The sequence below is a fragment of the Colobus angolensis genome, unplaced genomic scaffold (genome assembly GCF_000951035.1).
Source record: "Colobus angolensis palliatus isolate OR3802 unplaced genomic scaffold, Cang.pa_1.0 Scaffold77, whole genome shotgun sequence".
NCBI lineage: Eukaryota > Metazoa > Chordata > Mammalia > Primates > Cercopithecidae > Colobus > Colobus angolensis.
In genome coordinates, this window is record NW_012121487.1 from 2251668 (window position 1) to 2273106 (window position 21439).

At 53.9% G+C, this 21439-nt stretch overlaps 3 protein-coding genes across 12 annotated transcripts in view; 2 read left to right on the top strand and 1 right to left on the bottom strand.

Annotated features, from left to right (window-relative positions):
• The first annotated feature begins 462 nt into the window (after nucleotides 1-462).
• On the top strand, nucleotides 463-14431 carry FDPS (farnesyl diphosphate synthase). Of its 5 annotated transcripts, none has more exons than XM_011928355.1 (11): nucleotides 463-680; nucleotides 1492-1668; nucleotides 1746-1908; nucleotides 6119-6259; nucleotides 11349-11429; nucleotides 11575-11697; nucleotides 12073-12161; nucleotides 12254-12326; nucleotides 13366-13443; nucleotides 13549-13683; nucleotides 14175-14431. In XM_011928355.1, the coding sequence occupies exons 2-11, from the start codon at nucleotides 1493-1495 to the stop codon at nucleotides 14373-14375; spliced, it is 1260 nt and encodes a 419-aa protein (XP_011783745.1). In that variant the 5' UTR covers nucleotides 463-680; nucleotide 1492; the 3' UTR covers nucleotides 14376-14431. The 5 variants fall into 5 exon arrangements, with proteins under 5 accessions (XP_011783745.1, XP_011783747.1, XP_011783748.1 ...); XM_011928356.1 differs by having other exon boundaries at nucleotides 614-791; XM_011928357.1 differs by lacking the exon at nucleotides 1492-1668.
• An 11-nt stretch (nucleotides 14432-14442) lies between these two features.
• RUSC1 (RUN and SH3 domain containing 1) overlaps nucleotides 14443-21439 on the top strand; it is a 10306-nt gene continuing 3309 nt past the window's right edge. The window contains exons 1-9 of one of the 6 annotated variants that reach the window (XM_011928348.1): nucleotides 14443-14591; nucleotides 15478-16929; nucleotides 17201-17611; nucleotides 18651-18749; nucleotides 18910-18986; nucleotides 19113-19287; nucleotides 19364-19469; nucleotides 19662-19708; nucleotides 20394-20946. In XM_011928348.1, coding sequence (XP_011783738.1) covers nucleotides 15564-16929; nucleotides 17201-17611; nucleotides 18651-18749; nucleotides 18910-18986; nucleotides 19113-19287; nucleotides 19364-19469; nucleotides 19662-19708; nucleotides 20394-20946 — 2834 coding nt within the window. In that variant the 5' untranslated portion in view covers nucleotides 14443-14591; nucleotides 15478-15563. Of the gene's footprint in view, nucleotides 14592-14639; nucleotides 14783-15477; nucleotides 16930-17200; nucleotides 17612-17752; nucleotides 18407-18650; nucleotides 18750-18909; nucleotides 18987-19112; nucleotides 19288-19363; nucleotides 19470-19661; nucleotides 19709-20393; nucleotides 20947-21439 lie in introns of those variants that run through there. The other 5 variants (XM_011928349.1, XM_011928350.1, XM_011928351.1 and 2 more) reach the window with 5 other exon arrangements.
• Nucleotides 14530-17993, bottom strand: RUSC1-AS1 (RUSC1 antisense RNA 1; the record flags this gene model as incomplete). The annotated part of the gene is given in 3 exon segments (XM_011928503.1): nucleotides 14530-14975; nucleotides 14978-15485; nucleotides 17895-17993. Coding segments are annotated over 2 exon segments (747 nt in total), but the record flags the coding sequence as incomplete, so codon positions are not given.

The window sequence follows — 21439 nt, forward strand, 5'->3', positions numbered from 1 at the left end:
CTGGTCTCGAACTCCTGACCTCATGATCTACCCGCCTCGGCCTCCCAAAGTGCTGGGATTACAGGCGTGAGCCACCGTGCCCGGCCCAAGACTCATTTTTCTTAAGCCCTTAAAGCACTTTACACACATTACCTCGTGGTATTACCACCCTCATTCAACAAATGAGGTAAGCTAATCTCAAGGAAGTTCACTGAGGATCAGAGAAGTTAAATGATTTGCCTAAAGTTAGGGAACTAATAAGTGAGAAAGCTAGTTCTGTTGCGTTTTACTAACGTACCAATCAGCTGCCCAGGAAGATAATGAAAACTGAAGTTGAGTAAGAGGCAGCCGGAGCCACAGCGGGGGCGTTCCCAGCCTGGCTCGCTTCCGGCACTGATGCCTCCAGCCTAGACCTCTAGGCTTCAGCCCTTCTATTGGTCGTCCGTCACCGTGCGCCATGCTCACACGAGGGCCAGCAGCCAATCAGCGCGGCTCGTCTCCACCCAGCCAGGCCACGCAGGATCGCGTTATCGGTCCCTCCCGCGGGCACTCTGGGAGTTGTAGTCTAATTATACATTTCCACCCATAACTTGGGGAGAGTGGGAACTACTCGATCCAGAGAGCCCAGCGCGGAGCGGATTCTGCTTTCAGGAGTACCCGCCAATTAGCGGAACGGAGCAGGAATCCGCATCTGGGAACAGGTGAGAGAGTATGTGTGCTGGGCCTTGGAGGAAGGGGGCCGATACCGGGCCTTACTTCTGTAACGATACTGTGAGGCATCAGAAGGCCAGCCTGTTGTGTCCGTTTTGAAGGTCGGTGGGCTAGACTGGCTGGTCTTCGGGGGGTGCGGAGACTTCCAAACTCTGCCCTTGTGTTTTTCTGGAACCGCCAATATTCCCGGACCCTGGTTTACTCCTTTGCTGCGAGCCCTTCTCTCTCGTCCAGAGTTGCTGCGAGCCTGTCTGCTCAGTCCTAGCGATTCCTGTGAGGCTTGGGACGCGCGGTTCCAGCACCCCGGACAATATGGACGCAGCACCTATGGGTTCTCGCCCCAGTGCTTCTCCCCTCTTTGGGGCGTAACTCAGACCCTGGGCACCCCTCTCCATTGCCCAGGGGAGACCTGGGTTCTAGATTTGGCTTTGCCTCTACTATCTTCCTACCTCCTAGAGCCTCAGTTTGGCTTGTGTAAAATAGAATGACTTAAGGGTCCTTTCAGCCCCTAATCCAGTACTCTGTACCACCTCCTTACCCAGCCTTGTGCACGCCGTCTTGAAGGCACTGAGTTCTAGCCTGTTTATTGTAAGTGGCGATTTGTTGGGTCTCCGTCACCCAGCCATACTTTTTGTTCCCTGCATATCCTTGTTGTTGTCCCCAAGCACATTCCACAAGAGGGAGGGGCACTCTGGGCTAAGGCTGGGGTGGGAGTTATCTGGGTAGCGGCCACCATGCCTCTGCCTTTGGTGCTTGCTCCTGCAGGGAGTGCTTGGCGCCCCCTCCCTATGCCACTCCCAGGATGCCCCTGTCCCGCTGGTTGAGATCTGTGGGGGTCTTCCTGCTGCCAGCCCCCTACTGGGCACCCCGGGAGAGGTGGCTGGGTTCCCTACGGCGGCCCTCCCTGGTGCACGGGTACCCAGTCCTGGCCTGGCACAGTGCCCGCTGCTGGTGCCAAGCGTGGACAGAGGAACCTCGGTGAGTGTGGTTGGGGTGAGGGCCTTGGGGAGGGGATCAGCTGATCAGGTTTCTGACTTGTTTTTCCTTCTACTCAGAGCCCTTTGCTCCTCCCTCAGAATGAACGGAGACCAGAAATCAGATGTTTATGCCCAAGAAAAGCAAGATTTTGTTCAGCACTTCTCCCAGATCGTTAGGGTGCTGACTGAGGATGAGATGGGGCACCCAGAGACAGGAGATGCTATTGCCCGGCTCAAGGAGGTGAGGGATTCATGACTTGGGGGAGTGAGCCTTTGGTTCGGTTGCTCTGTATACGTGGGATTCACCCGTGGCTTATGAGGGACTTTTGACAGATGTGAGAGAAAGCTTTTTTTTTTTTTTTTTCCCCCTGAAACAGAGTCTGGCTCTGTTGTCCAGGCTGGAGTGTGGTGGTGTGATCTCAGCTCACTGCAACTTCCACCTCCTGGGTTCAAGCGATTCTCCTGCCTCAGTGTCCTGAGTAGCTGGGATTACAGATGCCCGCCATCAGTCCTGGCTAATTTTTGTATTTTCAGTGAAGACGGGGCTTCACTATGTTAACCAGGCTGGTCTCAAACTTCTGACTTTGTGATCCACCTGCCTTGGATTCCCACAGTGCTGGTCAGGTGTGAGCCACCACACCCGGCTAGAGAACTTGCGATTTATCTGAAGTGGGTAGGGGAAGTTCTCTCAGGACTGAGCCCTTAACCTATGTGGTCTGTGATAGCTCCAAGTAAATAGTGTCAAAATTGAATTAAGGCTGGGCATGGTGGCTAAGCTGACTTAAAAATTAGCTAGGTGTGGTAGTGCACATCTGTAGTCCCAGCACCCTAGGAAGCCGAGGTGGGCAGATCATTTAAGGTCAGGAGTTTGAGACCAGCCTTAATCCCAGCACTTTGGGAGGCTGAGAGGGGTGGATCAGCTGAGGTCAGGAGTTCAAGACCAGCCTGGCCAACATGGCGAAACCCCCTCTCTACTAAAAATACAAAAATTAGCCGGGCGAGGTGGCAGGCAGCTGTAAATCCCGGCTACTCAGGAGGCTGAGGCAGGGAGAATTGCTTGAACCTGGGAGGCAGAAGTTGCGATTGCACCACTGCATTCCAGCCTGGGCAATGGCAACAGAGAGAGATTCTGTTTCAAAAAAATAAAAGTCCAGGCATGGTGGCTTACGCCTGTAATCCCAGCACTTTGGGAGGCCGAGGCAGGCAGATCACCTGAGGTTGGGAGTTCAAGACCAGCCTGACCAACATGGGGAAAACCTATCTCTACTAAAAAAAAAAAAATTACAAAGTTACCTGGGTATGGTGGTGCAAGCCTGTAATCCCAGCTACTTGGGAGGCTGAGGCAGGAGACTCTCTTGAACCCGGGAGGCGGAGAGAGAGGCTGCAGTAAACACCTGGGTTTACAGGTGTTAGCCATCGTGACCTGCTGTAATTTTTCATGTAATGATACTTTGCTGGATCTCCCTCTAATTCCTTTCTGGGTATGCACAATGATTTTTAATTTTTAAAATTATGGTAAAATTTACATAATTAAAAAAATATGGTATGGTAAAATATACATAAGTGAAGTTTTTTTTTTTTTTTTGAGACAGAGTCTTGCTCTGTCGCCCAGACTGGAGTGCAATGGCGCGATCTTGGCTCACTGCAACCTCTGCCTCCCGGGTTCCAACCTCTGCCTCCCGGGTTCAAGTGATTCTCCTGCCTCAGACTCCTGAGTAGTTGGGATTACAGGCACCCGTCACCATGCCCAGCCTTTTTTGTATTTTTAGTAGAGACAGGGTTTTGCCATGTTGGTCATGCTGGACTCGAACTCCTGACCTCAGGTGATCTGCCCACCTTGGCCTCCCAAAATGCTGGAATTACAGGTGTGAGCCACTGCGCCCAGCAAAAGACAAATTTTTTTGAGAAAGGTCACTCTCTGTTGCCCAGGTTGGAGTGCAGTGGCACAATCATAGCTTCTGGGCACAACCCCAAACTTCTGGGTTCAAGTGATCCTCTCCCCTCAGCCTCCCAAAATGCTAAGCTTACAGGCGTGAGCCACTGTGCCTGTCCTGTAAGTGAAATTGACCACTTTAACCATTTACTGTACAGCTAAGTGGCATTAAGTACATTCACATTGTTGTGCAGCCATTATCACCACCCATCTACAGAATTTTTTTCAACTTCTCAGATGAAACTCTGTACTCATGAAACAACAACTCCTCATTCCCTCTCCCATTAGCCCCAGGAAACCACCATTCTACTTTCTGTTACTATGAATTTGATTATTCTAGGTACCTTATAAGGTACTGAGGCAGGAAAACAGGGTCTGGAGGCAGGGAACATAAGGCCGATTCACACTTCAGCTATGACAGGAAATATCCTCTTCATAGGGCCTAGGCCAAGTAAATGACTTTGTAACTTTACTTCATCCTCTCCATTTACATAGGGTGTACTCTAAGTAGAGGGTATTTAAACTCCCTAAAATTCTGCAATAGGGCCTTTGAGCACCTATGCTCGGGCCTGCTCCCACACTGTGAAGTTTTTTTTTTTTTTTTTTGAGACGGAGTCTCGCTCTGTCGCCCAGGCTGGAGTGCAGTGGCCGGATCTCGGCTTACTGCTACCTCCACCTCCCAGGTTCAAGCGATTCTCCTGCCTCAGCCTTCCGACTAGCTGGGATTATAGGCGTGTGCCACCACACCCAGCAAATTTTTGTATTTTTAGTAGAGATGGGGTTTCACCGTGTTGGTCAGGCTGGTCTTGAACTCCTGACCTCAGGTGATCCACCCACCTCGGCCTCCCAAAGTGCTAGGATTACAGGCATGAACCACTGCGCCTGGCCAAGAAAGCGTTTACCTGAGGGACTCGAGTCTGCTCTGGAGAGGTTGGGGCCTGGGCAAGTATACTTACTCAGTCCATAAACCTGACTTTTGGCTCTGATCCAAAAGTCATCCAAACTGCTTTGCTTGGGGGTGGAGGCCTTGAACCTGGCAAGTCTTAGATTTTGTGTCCTGAAATCAGAAGCTGATACCTTGGCAGAGACCTGGGAGGAAGACAGTCTGATATTGTCCTATCTCCCTGGGGCCTGAGAAAGTTATTGTATCATTAGAAACCCTTATTCTAGGACATGAACTATTGCTGTGATACTTGACAATTTTTTTCCTGTTGATTCTGGAGTATCTATTAAAATTCTTTTTATAAATGCTGTCTATCTCATATATCTGAGGGGAATCAAGGGAAAGGGGGGCTTTGCCTATACTGGGATGGGGATTAAAAGAGAGTCTTGGCCTAGCATGGTGGCTCATGCCTGTAATCCCAGGACTTTGGGAGGCTGAGGCGGGGGGATCATGAGGTCAGGAGTTCGAGACCAGCCTGGTCAACATGGTGAAACCCTGTCTCTACTAAAAATACAAAAATTAGCCAGGCGTAGTGTAGTCCCAGCTACTCGGGAGGGTGAGACAGGAGAATCGCTTGAACCTGGGAGGTGGAGGTTGCAGTGAGCTGCGATTGCACCACTACACTCCAGCCTGAGTGACATAGCGAGATGAAGTCTTCCCTGTTAGTTAGGTCTGATTGAGAGCAGGGCAGCAGAAGGTAAAGTGAGATGCAAGAGGGGACACCACTGGAGGAGTGGGAGATGGATCCCACAGCTTGGGTCCCCTGTAAGCTGTCTTTTGGCCAACTTTGGAGAGGCTTTGTCTTAATGTAGTGAAGGAGGCTTATCATTTGCAGGAGGGTTGAACTCTGGGTAGGCAGAGGTGGTTGGAAAAGTAGGGATGGGTTGGGAAGGGGAAGTCTAGGAGAGGTGGGGATGGGGAAGGAACTTGGGGAGGGGACTGAACAAGCCAGTCATCCCTATAGCGTGTACTGAGTTTTCCGTGGGTTCAAGCCCTGTCTGGGCTTGGGAGCAGCATTTAATCTGCACTATGGAGGTTTTAAATTTATTGGGAGGCTGAGGCAGGTGGATGACTTGAGGTCAGTAGTTCGAAACAAGCCTGGCCAACATGGTGAAACCCTGTCTCTACTAAAAATACAAAAGCTAGATGGGCATGGTGGTGGGCACCTGTAATCCCAGCTACTTGAGAGGCTGAGGCAGGAGAATTGCATGAACCCGGGAGACAGAGGTTGCAGTTAGCCAAGATCGTGCCACTGTACTCCAGCCTAGGCAACAGAGTGAGACTTCATCTCAAAATAAAATAAAATAATAAATAAATAAATAAATAAATAAATAAATTTACTAGGGTAGACCATGCAGAAAGAATGTACCTGGGCACTGGGACCTCTTCTAGCTTTGCTCCAGAAATTTGGAAAAGGAGTAAAGACAGTAGCAATTCCAGAGGCTCCTTGAAGAGGAGTTGGGGTTGGGGAGGATAAAGTTAGGGGGTGGTTAGAAATGGGAGAGAGCAAGGAGAAAACTCACAGTAGCTTCTGTATGTACCCTGATACCCTGTCCCTCTTCCCTTGCCCTCCAGGTCCTGGAGTACAATGCCATTGGAGGCAAGTATCACCGGGGTTTGACGGTGGTAGTAGCGTTCCGGGAGCTGGTGGAGCCAAGGAAACAGGATGCTGATAGTCTCCAGCGGGCCTGGACTGTGGGCTGGTGTGTGGAACTGGTGAGAGGGGTAGGGGAAGGAGTAGAAGTTTCCTGCAGTGGTGGTGACTTGGGTGGGAAAGGGAGGGATGAGCCTGAAACTTATTTCTGGGTTGTGTTTGTGTTTCTTTGTGTCTAGTGTTCTATGGCCAAATTTAGAGTGAATCACTCCAAGGGTTAACTAATGTGGGGAGCCTCTTTTGGCATTAGGTATGAAGATGGCTGTAGATAGTTGTAGACAGTGTGGACTGGGGCCTTAAGACTGGGCAGGGAGGTGTCAGCTCTTTCCTTTGAGCAGAGGATGGCTATAAAAGTGACAGAGGAGGCTGGGCATGGTGGCTCACGCCTGCAATCCCAGCACTTTGGGAGGCCCAGTGGGGCGGACCACCTGAGTTCCGGAAATCCCAGCACTTTGGGAGGCCAAGGGGGGCGGATCACCTGAGTTCCGGAGTTTAAGACCAGCCTGACCAACATGGAGAAACCCCATCTCTACTAAAAATACAAAGTTAGCTGGATATGGTGGCGCATGCCTGTAATCCTAGCTATTTGGGAGACTGAGGCAGGAGAATCGCTTGAACCTGGGAGGCGGAGGTTGCGATGAGCTGAGATTGCACCATTGCAGTCCAACCTGGGCAACAACAGTGAAACTCTGTCTCAAAAAGAAAAAGAAAAAATGACAGAGGTCTTCCAATGGCTATTCAGAAGCAGAGATTGAAAACTGGCAGCTTGCTGATAGTTTTTTGAAAATGTTTTACAATTAAGTCTCCTAAATTTAACAAAGAGATTTCATACTAAAACCTAGATTTCTAGCATGGCTTGGGAAATTGTAAGATTTGGGTCCATGTTTCCGCATAGCAACAATTGGCTGAAGCTGAGTGGATGTAACTTCCCGAAGACGGCATGTGTTCTTCTGTGTGCTTTCTCTGGTTTGCTCCAATCCCCACATCCCCTTGTCTTCTATACCAGTTCGTCTTGATCTTGAAGGTGTCTATTTGCTGGCATGGCCTAAAGCTTTCATTAGTGGTAGGGGGACTAGGTTCTGAGAGGGGTGCCATGCCCAAGGAGGGTGGCAGTGAGCCCAAAAGGGAAGAGCATACAGAACTTTGTGAGTGATGATGATGCTGAGTTCCTGGCCTGAGAGGAGCAGCTGGCTCAAGGGAAGACGTGCTGACCACAGTCAGCACGGGTACGTTCTTGGTATGGGTGGAGCAGGTGGATCTGCCTGTCCTGTGGGCGGTGGAAATTCCAGTCTGGAACTTGTCAGGGAGATAGACGGGTCTGGGGAATAGAGATTTGCTTCTAAGGAGGTAATAGGCCCATGGCATCCAGGGATGCTGAGGGGCTGAGGGATTCAAAATATGGAGATGACAGGCAAGGGCGGAAGGGAAGGAGGATGAGGGCAGAGCAGAGGAGCCAAGCTATGGGGGCCAAGGGAAGCAAGACCTCGAGGGGCCAGTGGTTGACTGGTAGAATCAGTTCGTTATTTTTTTGAGACGGAATCTCGCTCTGTTGCCTAGACTGGAGTGCAGTGGCACCATCTCGGCTCACTGCAACCTCCGTCTCCCAGGTTCAAGCAATTCTCCTGCCTCAGTCTCCTAAGTAGCTGGGATTACAGGCGCCTGCCACCATGCCTGGCTAATTTTTGTATTTTTAGTAGACACGGGGTTTCACCATATTGGTCAGGCTGGTCTGGAACTCCTGACCATCTGCCTCGCCCTCCCGAAGTGCTGGGATTACAGGTGTTACAGGTGTGAGCCACTGTGCCTGGCTTAGAATCAGTTCTTAACCCTGGCAGCACCCCAGGTTCACCTGTAAGTTTAAAAAAAATTTTTTTTTCTAAGACGGAGTGTCACTCTGTTTCCCAGGCTGGAGTGCAGTGGCACAAACTCGGCTCACTGCAGGCTCTGCCTCCCGGGTTTACGCCATTCTCTTGCCTCAGCCTCCCGAGTAGCTGGGACTACATGTGCCCGCCACCGTGCCTGGCTAATTTTTTTGTATTTTTTTAGTAGAGATGGGGTTTCACCGTGTTAGCCAGGATGGTCTCAATCTCCTGACTTCATGACCCACCTGCCTTGGCCTCCCAAAGTGCTGGGATTACAGGCGTGAGCCACCGCACCCAGCGTTTTTAAAAATTTTTAATTTTTTTTTTTTTTTGATTCAGAGTCTCACTCTGTTACCCAGGCTGGAGTGCAGTGGCATGATCTTGGCTCACTGGAATCTCTGCCTCTGGAGCAAAAGCCACCCTCCCACCACCTCAACCTCCCAAGTAGCTGAGACTACAGGAGGGAGCCTCTACCTGGCTAATTTTTTTTTTTTTAGAGACTAGGTTTCGCCATGTTGCTGAGGCTGGTCTTGAACTTGTGGCATCAAGTGATCTGCCCATCTTGGCCTCCTAAAGTGTTGGGATTACAGGTTTGAGCCACCGCGCCTGGTCCCAATTTTTTTTTTAGAGACAGAGTCTTGCAGTCTTGCTCTGTTGCCCAGGTTGGAGCGCAGTGCTGCAGTCATGGCATACTGTAGCCTCGACCTCCTGGGCTGAAGCTATCCTTCCACCTCAGCCTCTCAAGTAGCTGAGACTGCAGGTGCCCGCCACCATGCCCAGCTTTTTAAATAGTTTTTTTTGTAGAGATGGAGTCTATGTTGCCCAGGCTGGTCTTGAACTCCTGGGCTCAAGTGATCTGCCTGCCTTGGCCTCCCAAAGTACTGGGATAACGGGTGTGAGCCACTGTGCGTGTCCTGGGTTTTTTTTTTTTTTAATTTTCCCTAATAAATAGAAAGTGCTGGTGGGGTTAAGAATCAGTGCTAGGAGGCAGAGGAAATGTGGGGAGGCCATGGAATTAATTCTCTTGGAGACCATCATGGTTGAGTGGTGGTGGCCAAAATGAGATTGTCCTTGCAGTCACCCTTGGGAGAGGCCGTGAATGGGTGGCTTCAGGGAAACCATGCGACTCCAAATAAACACAGAGTCAATTAAACATGTGCCTTCGATGTGGGAAGCTCAGGACCTCCACACTACTCTTCTGGGGTTAGGTCAGAGGTAAAGGTGCAGATGGATACCTCCTTCCCTGAGGACTCTGCCTATAACAGTAGCAGTGATTGTTGCAATGGTCCTTTCCCCACGGCCCATGCTGGGTTCTGGCAGGCGGTGTTGCATGCTTCCTTTGCAATGTGGATCGACTATAGCACACAGGATTAGGATGGGATGAAGTCTTTTTTTTTTTTTTTTTTTTTTTTTTTTTTTTTTTTGTGGCAGATTCTTGTTCTGTCGCCTGGAATGGAGTACAGGTTTACGCCATTCTCCTGCCTCAGCCTCCCGAGTAGCTGGGACTACAGGCGCCCGCCACCTCGCCCGGCTGGTTTTTGTATTTTTAGTAGAGATGGGGTTTCACCGGGTTAGCCAGGATGGTCTCGATCTCCTGACCTCGTGATCCGCCTGTCTCGGCCTCCCAAAGTGCTGGGATTACAGGCTTGAGCCACCGCACCCAGCCAGGATGGGATGAAGTCTTAAAAACCATGTCTTTTAGGCCAAGTGTAGTGGCTCATGCCTGTAATCCCAACACTTTGGGAGGCTGAGGCAGGTGGATCACCTGAGGTCGGGAGTTCGAGACCAGCCTGACCAACATGGAGGAACCCCATCTCTACTGAAAATACAAAATTAGGCCAGGCACGGTGGCTCATGCCTGTAATCCCAGCACTTTGGGAGGCAGATCACTTGAGGTCAGGAGTTCAAGACCAACCTGGCCAACGTGGCAAAACCCCATCTCTACTGAATGAAAATACAAAAATTAGCCAGGCTAGCAGTTGGTGGTGGCGGGCGCCTATAGTCCCAGCTACTTGGGAGGCTGAGGCAGGAAAATCACTTGAATCTGGGAGGTGGAACTTGCAGTGAGCCCACATGGCGCCATTGCACTCCAGCCTGGGCAACAGAGTGAGACTCTATCTCAAAAAAAAAAAAAAAAAAAAAAGAAAAGCTATTTAAGGAACCAAAACATATAGTATGACTGACTGCAGGAAGTATCACAGGGAATGTTAGAGTGTTTTATTCTTTAATTTCTTTGTCAGACAAGTGTTTAGGAGACTCTCACTCCAGGCCTAGTGGTGTGCTAGGCTCTGCAAATGCTAAGAGGGAGAAGTTACTGTCTTTGCTTCCAAGGAGTTCATGGTCTAGTGGGAAACCCGACACGTTCAGGTACCTTCAGATGGGCACTCAGAAGAGTAAGCCCTTAATTAAAATTAGTGTTTAAAAATGTTTAAAGATGTCTAAGACTCATAGGTCAAAGTCAGATTTCAGTTCCACCTGATTAACCTGTACTGCTAAGGAGCTCCTTTAGGTAAGTCTGTGTTCCTGGTCATCGGGGTGTTCACACACAGTGCTGGGGGCAATGTGGGAATAACCTTCTTTTATTTAGGAAGTAATGTAAAGTCAATTGCGTGAATAAATCTTACTTGAAGCATTCATTGAGGTGTTTGGCAAGAATAGAGTACGGTATATGAAGGTGTTTCCTAATCTCCCTGATACCAGGCCTAATCTAGGGCTCATTAGAGATGTCAAAGATCTGTTCTAGTTTCTTACCTAAAACAAGAGTGTTTTAGTTCCATTTTATAGGCGAGGAGTCTGAGTCAAACAGGTTATATCACTTTCCAAGTCTCCATAGCACAGAAGTCTTCTGCCTCCCCATCCTGACTTTCCCAGCTCATAGAGACTATCAAAAGCAGCAGCTGTGGCCGGGTGCCTCATGCCTGTAATCCCAGTACTTTGGGAGGCTGAGGCAGGAGGATCATTTGAACCCAGGAGTTCAAAACCAGCCTGAGCAACATAGTAGGACCCTGTCTCTACAAAAAATAAATTGAAAAAAAAAAAAAAGTCAGGCATGTGGTGTGTGCCTGTGGTCTCAGGTTCTCAGGAAGCTGAAGTGGGAGGATCACTTGAGCCTGGGAGGTAGAGGCTACAGTGAGCCGTGATTGCACCGCTGCACTGGATAATGGTGATACTCTGTCCCCCACCAAAAAAAAAAGCAAAACTATATACAGATATAGATATAAAGTAGCAGCTCTGTTGCTGATAGAAGGAACAGTAATGAGCCCTGCAGGTCTTATTCCACTCTTCCTAGCTGCAAGCTTTCTTCCTGGTGACAGATGACATCATGGATTCATCCCTCACCCGCCGTGGACAGATCTGCTGGTATCAGAAGGTAGTGGTGGGCAGGAAAGTAGCAGTGGGTATGGGGACAGGCCACAGGGAGGTGGTATATACGGCCTGGTTGAGGTGTTGGGATGATGGCTCTTAGTATGAACCGAGACTAGAGATTCATTGCTTGTTTTTCTCTGTCATGATAGCCGGGTGTGGGTTTGGATGCCATCAATGATGCTATCCTCCTGGAAGCATGTATCTACCGCCTGCTGAAGCTCTATTGCCGGGAGCAGCCCTATTACCTGAACCTGATCGAGCTCTTCCTTCAGGTGTGCTGCAGACAGGGCCCGATGCCCAGAGGGTGCCCATGGTAGCCTTGGCCTTTATAGGCCATGCTCATCTAGCCTGGTTTCAGGGTACAGGATTGCAGGGTGCCTGGAAGGGAAAGAAAGCGAGGAAGGGAGTTGGGAAGTGGGGTGGTGGTAGTGGCAAGAAGGGGCTTCTCTGTCCCTGTGTAATTGGAAGAAAGGGTGATAAAGGACGGTGTATATGAATATAGGCCTTGAGTTTTGGGGCTTTCTCCCCTTCTGTTGCCTTTCTGATTCTGCCCAGTTGTCAGCTGCTATGGGATGTTGGGCTCAGGATACCAGGGTTTCGTATATCTTGAGAAAGCCTGGCTCATGGGCCATCTTTGTCTTCCTTAGAGTTCCTATCAGACTGAGATTGGGCAGACCCTGGACCTCATCACAGCCCCCCAGGGCAATGTGGATCTTGGCAGATTCACTGAAAAGAGGTGAGTGACAGTGCGAACCATGTCTGGACAGCGAGGTAGGGCTCAGGATGCGCGTTGCCCTCCTGAGGAGTTTCTCTTCTCCCCCTACTCAGGTATAAATCTATTGTCAAGTACAAGACAGCTTTCTACTCCTTCTACCTTCCTATAGCTGCAGCCATGTACATGGTAAGTGAGCCTCCTCAGCCTTCTCCTCTGCTAATGGGGGCTTTTGGGCAGGAAGGCATGGAGCAGCAAACGTGAACACTGCTACGCCTGGTGAAAGGCTGTGTGACCTTGAGCAAGTCAGTCTCACTGAGTCTCTTCCTCAACTGGGGATAAAATTCCTACTTCACAGGACTCTAAAGATGAAGCAGGTCGGGCGCGGTGGCTCAAGCCTGTAATCCCAGCACTTTGGGAGGCCGAGACGGGCGGATCACGAGGTCAGGAGATCGAGACTATCCTGGCTAACACAGTGAAACCTCGTCTCTACTAAAAAATACAAAAAACTAGCCGGGCGAGGTGGCGGGCGCCTGCAGTCCCAGCTACTCGGGAGGCTGAGGCAGGAGAATGGCCTAAACCTGGGAGGCGGAGCTTGCAGTGAGCTGAGATCCGGCCACTGCACTCCAGCCCAGGCGACAAAGCGAGACTCCGTTCAAAAAAAAAAAAAAAAAAAAAAGATTAAGCAAAGCAAGGGATACGAAAGTGCTTAGCACTTAATAGGGGAACAGTATATCCTGCATCTGAGTATGGATAGGAGTGCGGAGGAGATCAACCACGTTGAGAGGGAAAAGAATGGATTAAAGGCAGTCAGTGGGATTAACTGTCTACTCTGACCTTGCTTCTCTACATTTCCTTTTCATCTTGAAAGAAGTTGGAGGTGGCAAAAATATTAGGAAGATGGATCAGAATGACTTGGGGACTGACATTTGTGAGGGAAGACAGGCTGTGCCCCTCTAGAATGGATTCATCTCTTTTATGACTCCCTGAAAGTCCTAGCCAAAAATAAGTGGATTCATCTCTTTTATGACTCCCTGAAAGTCCTAGCCAAAAATAAGTGGGAATGAGGTTGGACCATCAGTCAGGACTGTCTAGGTCAGGAAGCCAAGATATCTGAAGAGAGAGGAGAGATTTGGGGCTATAGTAGGGCAAGACCCCATGGGAGGAAGCAGCCAGGAAGATGCAGGCACCTCTGGGGTTTGGCTTATTAACCCACCTTTCCCTATAGGCAGGAATTGATGGTGAGAAGGAGCATGCCAATGCCAAGAAGATCCTGCTGGAGATGGGAGAGTTCTTTCAGATTCAGGTAGGAAGGCAGGAGACAGTAGCAGAGAACAGGCACCAGCTTCACTCCTCCTCTGCCTAGGAACCTCATCCTTCCTGCTTTGCTGCCTTCCCCCTCCCCACCCAGGATGATTACCTTGACCTCTTTGGGGACCCCAGTGTGACCGGCAAAGTTGGCACTGACATCCAGGACAACAAATGCAGCTGGCTGGTGGTTCAGTGTCTGCAACGGGCCACTCCGGAACAGTACCAGATCCTGAAGGTGCCTGAGAGAGGGTGGTGGGTCCCTGAGCTAGTGGAAAGGGATAGAGCAGTGGTTCTCAATTGGAGGCAGTTTTTCTCCCGAGGGGACATTTGGCAATGTCAGCAGACATTTTTTGTCATCGTCATCACAACTCTGTGTGTGTGCATGTGGTACAGACATCTAGTTGGCAGGAGCCAAAGATGTTGCCAAACATGTAGCACACAGAACAGCTCCCCCAGACAGGATTATCTGGTCCCAAATTTCAATAGTGCCAAGGTTGAGAAACCCTGGAGTAGAGGACACCTGGTCTGAGGCAATATGTAGGGAATATTTGGGATAGGGAAGGGAAGCTTGGGATCTTAGCTACCTAGAGACACTTGAAAATTGGAGGGAGGAAAGGAATGGGTGGCTTTGGAGATGTTCTGAAATATAAGAATGAGGGGAGTGGAGAGGTCCTGGAGGCTCTGGGGAAGGCCAAGCCCGTTTTCCTGTCTTCCAACCCCTTTTAGGAAAATTACGGGCAGAAGGAGGCTGAGAAAGTGGCCCGGGTTAAGGCACTATATGAGGAGCTGGATCTGCAGGCTGTGTTCTTGCAATATGAGGAAGACAGTTACAACCACATTATGGCTCTCATTGAACAGTACGCAGCGCCCCTGCCCCCAGCCATCTTTCTGGGGCTTGCGCGCAAAATCTACAAGCGGAAAAAGTGACCTAGAGATTGCAAGGGCGGGGAGAGGAGGCTCTCAATAAATAATTGTGTAACCTTCTTGTGGTTCTGTTCTTGCTCGGCGCAGCCAGAGTCTGGCTCTTTCCAGAATGTGCGGGGTGGGGTGCTGGGAGGACTCGCTGCACGGAAGCAGGACCCAGGGGCCTTTGCATTAGGGCCCACTCGGGGCCAAAAGCTTGGGATATATCAAACCCGCTAGGTGGGTGACACAAGACGCTAAGCGCTGGGGGCGGGTCTGAGCTACGCCACGCCCATGCGCGAAGGGGTGCAGATGCGCTGCGCAGAGTGGGTTGTGCTAGTGCCCCTCCCCTCCCACTCTGTGCCCCGCCGGGCGGGGACCGTGGGAGCCGCGGACAAGCCCAAGGCCGGAGCGGTTCCAGGAGGACCCTGGTGAGAAGGGCTCGGCCCATGGGTGTAGACCGATGGACCAGGGCACGAGGGGCGGGGCAGGACAAGGGAGCAGGAGAAATGAATAGAGAAGGGGTGCGGTGGTGACTGAACGATGGAGACGAATGCGGAGAGAATGGACATACCGCTGTTCCGAGGGGCGAGGGCGCAGGCTGGAGCCCTGCCGAGGCGGCAGCAGATGCGGAGTTGACAAGCTGACTGCTGCTCCATCCTTTTCCTCTCCAGCTCCCACCCCTTTCCTGCATTCACCAGGCAATCTCTGCATATCGCCCCACCCCCATCCCCTGCCTCCTTTCAGGGCATCTGGGTGGGTCTCCCTGGGTCCCTTCCTCTGGAAGGAAGGGGTAGGCAGGAGGGCAGGGCCAGATTGCGGCAGCAGGGACCCTGAGGTCCATTCTGGGCCCGGACCTCTTCCAGGCCCCCGCCCCCCTTCGGAAATCCAGAGCGCAGCCGCGTTCTCTGACCCTCCTGGCTCCATTCCCGGGGGGGGTTACATTTGACTCCACCTGCAAACACTGCAGTGGAAACTAATGGCCAGTCGATTGCGATTTGCATCTCATTGAAATATCTTCCAATGCAGCCAGAGCCTTCAGGCCCGCTGCTGTCGTCAGTCACCTCGGTGTCCTTCCCGCAGCTCTTGTCCTCACTGGCTGGGCTTCGCCATCCCTGTCTTCTAGGTCTGCACCTGTGGTTGCCAGGTAGGTGGATGTGAGCGACCCTACCCTCCTGGTTCTCTAGAAGCCATCCCATCGCCGCTGGCACCATGCTGTCTCCTCAGAGAGCTTTACTCTGCAACCTCAATCACATCCACCTCCAGCACGTCTCCCTGGGCCTGCACTTGTCCCGTCGTCCTGAGCTACGGGAAGGGCCCTTGAGCACATCCCCTCCCCCAGGAGACACTGGGGGCAAGGAGAGCAGGGGACCCTGCAGTGGCACCCTGGTGGACGCCAATTCCAACAGCCCAGCTGTGCCCTGCCGGTGCTGCCAGGAGCACGGTCCGGGCCTAGAAAACCGGCAGGACCCATCACAGGAGGAAGAGGGGGCTGCCTCTCCCTCAGACCCAGGCTGCTCTTCCTCGCTCAGCTCCTGCTCAGATCTTAGCCCCGATGAGTCCCCTGTCTCAGTCTACTTGCGGGACCTCCCTGGTGATGAGGATGCCCACCCTCAGCCCAGTATCATCCCCCTGGAGCAGGGTTCCCCACTGGCTTCAGCAGGCCCTGGCACCTGCTCACCGGACAGCTTCTGCTGCTCTCCTGATTCCTGCTCCGGAGCTTCTTCTTCACCCGATCCTGGCCTGGACTCGAACTGCAACGCCCTGACCACCTGCCAGGACCTCCCTTCCCCAGGCTTGGAGGAAGAGGATGAGAGCGCGGAGCAGGATCTCCCTACTTCTGAGCTCTTAGAGGAGGATGATGGGAAAATCGACGCTGGGAAAACGGAGCCCAGTTGGAAGATTAACCCAATTTGGAAAATTGACACAGAGAAAACTAAAGCTGAATGGAAAACCACGGAAAACAATAACACTGGTTGGAAAAACAACGGGAATGTTAACTCTAGCTGGAAAAATGAACCTGAAAAATTCGACTCTGGTTGGAAAACCAACACAAGGGTAACTGATTCTGGCTCGAAAACAGATGCAGGGAAAATTGATGGAGGATGGAGAAGTGACGTCAGCGAGGAGCCGGTGCCCCACCGGACAATCACGTCCTTCCATGAGCTGGCCCAGAAGCGCAAGCGGGGCCCAGGGCTGCCCCTCGTCCCGCAGGCCAAGAAAGATCGCAGTGACTGGCTCATAGTCTTCTCGCCCGACACCGAGCTGCCCCCCTCGGGGTCGCTGGGTGGCTCCTCGGCACCTCCTCGGGAAGTCACCACCTTCAAGGAACTCCGGTCCCGAAGCCGGGCCCCACCCCCGCCAGTCCCGCCTCGAGACCCCCCAGCTGGCTGGGCTTTGGTCCCTCCTCGGCCCCCACCCCCGCCTGTCCCTCCCCGAAGGAAGAAGAACCGACCCGGACTGCAGCCCATAGCGGAAGGGCAGTCCGAGGAGGGCCGGGCTGTCAGCCCAGCGGCTGGCGAGGAGGCCCCAGCCGCGAAGGAGCCGGGAAAGCCGGGCGCGCAGGCCGGCCTGGAGGGTAAGAGGTCGCAAGAAGCGGGAGGAGGGCTGGGCTTCTGCCGCTCACGCCTCCTAGGCTTCCAATCCGGCCCCCTGTCTTCCCTCCATTCTGTGTCACCCATCCTCCCCGCCCCTTCTACCAGGGAGCGCTCCGGGAAAGGGAAACTGGGTGGGTCATTGGGTTACGGGACTAATTCTTTGCTCCCTCTTCTTCCCGCCCCTCCTTGCCTGGCTGCCCATCCCGCTGCCCTCCTTCCCTCTGCGCCTGGCCCCGCCAATCCCGCCTGCAGCCGGTCCCCTCCTGCTCCCTCGGCCCCTGGTTTTCCGGTTCTCGGCCGACGGGCGCCCCCTGTTGGAGGGTGGGGGCGCAGGCGCAGCTGGGTCTCTGCTCCTGGCTCCTCTGGCCGGGTGGCCCGGCGCCGGGCTGCGGCTGCTGGGGGCGCCGAGCCCCCCAGAGGAGCAGCTGCTGCCCGTCCGCCTGTCCCCAGTGGGAGCCTATTCGCCTCCGACTCGGGGAGCCTTGCCCTGCCTGGCCAGCCCCGAGCTGGCACTGCTGCTGTCCCCGCTCTTTCCCAGAAGTAGCACCTTCCCCGCCGCGGCTCCCCCACCCCGCCAGGTACCCGCCCCCCCGCTGCCACCGCAACCTCGTCCGCCGAAGGCCCCTCGCTGGACCAGGAGCCCATCGCCTCCGCCCAGGCTACGTAAGACGGACCCGGGCAAGCCCCGCGGGCCACGCCTCAGGCGGGCCGCCCTTCCCACTCCAAGGCCCCTCCCACTATCGCCCGGCCCCATTTTCGCTTTTTTTCTGGGGTTGCCCAGCTTGGTCCCGCCCTTCAGTTTCGGCCGACTCCAAGCAAGTTCGTCGGTTTTGGGGAATCTGGCCCCGTTCCTAGTGCTGGAGGGGGGAAGTTGTTGCCTTTCCTGCTCCGTGGCCCGGTCCCCTCTCCCTCCAGACCCCCCTGGGCATAATGGACACGGGTTTACCCAGCCTCCATGCCAAGTCTAGGGGTTCCCAGCGAGTCTGTTGTTAGGGACTTTGGGTCACACCCTCCGTGGAATTCCTTGGCCTGTGCATCTCGGGCCTGTCCCCCCACCTTGCTCGGGAGGGGTGGAGGGTGAAGCTCCCGGGAGCTCATTGGCACTAGAGGTTCTGGCCACGCCCTCTCCGCGAGTCCAGTCCCATGCGGGATGAAGAGGGCACCCTCCACCGAAAGACTGCTGCGGGACCCGGGTTTCCCCTTTCCGGCGCCTTCCAGCCTCCCAATCCTCGGGTCTCGCCTCCCTCCGTCTCCTCCCTTTCCCCTCTGTCTGTCTTTCCATTGGTCCATGCCGCCCACGTGCTCCCCAGGGCTCCGCGGGCTGGACTGAGCCCCGGGGCGGTGCGCAGGGTTGCACCTCACTCCCCGCGCGCTGTCCTCTCCCGCCCTACAGGCCCTAGCGGGGCAGGCGGGAGGTGAGCGCTGCCGTCTCGCTCCCGGATTTCCGGGATCCTGGAGGTGGGGGCTGTGCCCTGAGGGAGGGCACCGGGAACCGGGATGGGGCTGGGGGACAGCGAGTGCCGGGAAGTGTGCGGGATTTCACTCCGGGGCTCGGGTCGAGCTACCCCGTGCTCCAGGCGGCCCTGCGCCTCCTCTCCCCAAGCCCCTTCGGGGAGACCCGCCGGAGACAACTTGTGTGGAAGCCCGGAGTCCTCGGAATAACCCTTGGTAAGTGTCACCACGCCCTTCTTCCCTACGCCAGTCCGTAGTTCGTGGTCCTTCGCCGGTGTCCCCGGAGCCCAGCGGCTGTGGATGGCAGAAGCCCAGAGTGGGACTGGTCAGCTGCAGGAGCAGAAGAAAGGTAGGGCACCCTGACTCCCGACCCCGCGCTTCCAAATGAACTGCCCCTCGCCCCCGGCCCTGCTCTCTCAGGCTGTCCGAAGGCAGTCTCTCCACGCCCCTTGGGCAAGCCTGGGTAGGGGCGCGGCCTCCTAGCGTCTTCCCTTTCCCTTCCCTCCCAGGTCTCCTGATAGCCATCAGCGCCTCCGTGGATAAAATCATCTCGCATTTCGGGGCCGCCCGGAACTTGGTGCAGAAGGTGAAGGTGGCTGGAGGGAGGGTGTTGGGATGAGGAGAGTAATGGAGCTCCGCGGTGGGTGCGGGAACAGTTGGCGGGAGGTGGCTGGAGGGATCTCTGGACCCATCCGCATCGCGCCGCCTCCAGGCCCAGTTGGGTGATAGCCGGCTGAGCCCGGATGTGGGGCACCTGGTGCTGACCACCCTCTGTCCGGCCCTCCACGCCCTGGTGGCGGACGGGCTGAAGCCTTTCCGGAAGGACCTCATCACTGGGCAGCGCAGGAGCAGCCCCTGGAGCGTGGTGGAGGCGTCGGTGAAGCCAGGTGAGCCAGGAGGGCGTGGGACCCAGCAGTGCGCAGGGCTGGGCCGGGCTTGGCTGACTGCACCCCACGTTCTCAGGCTCCAGCACCCGCTCCCTTGGAACCCTGTATAGCCAGGTCAGCCGTCTAGCCCCGCTGAGCAGCAGCCGTAGCCGCTTCCATGCCTTTATCCTGGGCCTTCTCAAGTGAGTTGCCTTCTTCCCAGTGCCCTTCCCACGACCTGGGACTGCAAGAGCATCATGAGTGGGACACAGTACTAGTACCTCATGTCCCCAGAGAAGGCCCCCCCTCCTTCCAATCTCATCTCCCATCCTCCACCCAGAGAGGACTGGAGTCCTCCACCTCCCTGAACTTCCATTCCCTCTTTTCTCCCCCAGCACCAAGCAGTTGGAGCTGTGGTTTTCCAGTCTCCAGGAAGATGCAGGTCAGAGGTTCAGATGGGAGAGGATGGGGCTGATGGGCTGGGAGGATGGGAAGGAAAGGGTTCTCTCCTGCTGGTTCCCACTGGTGCCAGAATGCCATTAATCCAGATCTCCAATCTTATTACTCTTCTAATTAAAACTTTCTAAGGAGGCCCATCGCCCATAGGATGAAAGACCCAAAGCCTTGGCTGTCTGGCCTCTGCCCTCTTCCCCTGCCTTGGAGGCCAGGGCTTTCTCTGGTCTTGCCAACAGTCTTCCTGCCTGGCCCTTCCTGCTCCAGGGACCTGCTTATGTTGTTCCTCTACCTCCTGCCCCTCCTGCTTCCTCATGAACTGTCATTCATCCTTTGAGTCCTTCCCCAGTGAGGCCTTACCTCTACCCTCAGACTAGGCCAACCCCCACACCGTTTTGTATGCGCTTCTATGGCTCTCCTGTCCTCCTCCTCTGTAGCCTTTGCACTGTCACTCAGTTACTTGTCACCACTTGCTGTGTGTGTCTTCCTATTTGGGCTAGGTTCCACGCAGACAGGGATGTCAGTCCTATAGCTCACTACATCCTTCCTCCTCTCTGCCCCAGTGCCCAGCAGAGTGAGGCCTGGGAGGATGTGTGCTGACTGGTGGGCTGCTCTGGGGGGTCCTCTGGGACTAGGTCCAGGGCAGAAGCTGATGTTGGCCTGCTCTTTTCCAGGCCTGCTCTCCCTCCTGTACCTGCCAACAGGATTCTTCTCCCTGGCCCATGGTGGCTGTCCCTCCCTGTCCACAGAGCTGCTGCTCCTGCTGCAGCCTTTGTCGGTGCTCACCTTCCACCTGGACCTGCTCTTTGAGCACCACCACCACCTGCCCCTGGGCCCGCCTCAGGCGCCTGCCCCTCCAGGCCCGCCTCCGGCTCTGCAGCAGACTATGCAAGCCATGCTGCACTTGGGGGGCCGGCTGGCCCAGAGCCTTCGGGGGACTTCCAAGGAAGCTGCTCCAGACCCCTCAGACTCTCCAAACCTTCCCACACCAGGGAGCTGGTGGGAGCAGCTGACACAGGCCTCCCGGGTCTATGCCTCTGGGGGTACTGAGGGCTTTCCTCTTTCCCGATGGGCACCGGGGCATCATGGGACTGCAGCTGAAGAAGGTGCACAGGAGAGACCCCTGCCCACAGATGAAATGGCACCAGGCAGGGGCCTCTGGTTGGGAAGACTATTTGGAGTGCCTGGGGGCCCCACAGAAAATGAGAGTGGAGCCCTAAAGTCCAGGTAATGGGGTACCTTGTCCTTTCTATGACCTTCTGACTCAGATCTCCCAGTGGCCTCACTTGAAACTCTATAGTGATGATCCTTTAGGGCAGAGGTTGGCAGTCTGTTTTTCTACAGCCATGAGCTAAAAATGGTTACATTTTAATGGTTATATTAAGTGCCTATATAATGATCTCAATTTTCCCTCTTGGTCCTAGGTCCGAAAATATAGTTATCCCTAGGTACATGTGGGGAATTGGTTCTAGGACCCTCACATACACTAAAATCTGACATACTCAAGTCCTATAGTTGATGTGTAGGAAAAGGCAGCCCTCAGTATATGTGGGTATTACATCCTGAGAATACAGTATTTTCTGTTCAGGTGAAAAAAACCTGCATATATGGCCGGGCGCGGTGGCTGAAGCCTGTAATCCCAGCACTTTGGGAGGCCGAGACGGGTGGATCACGAGGTCAGGAGATCGAGACCATCCTGGCTAACACGGTGAAACCCCGT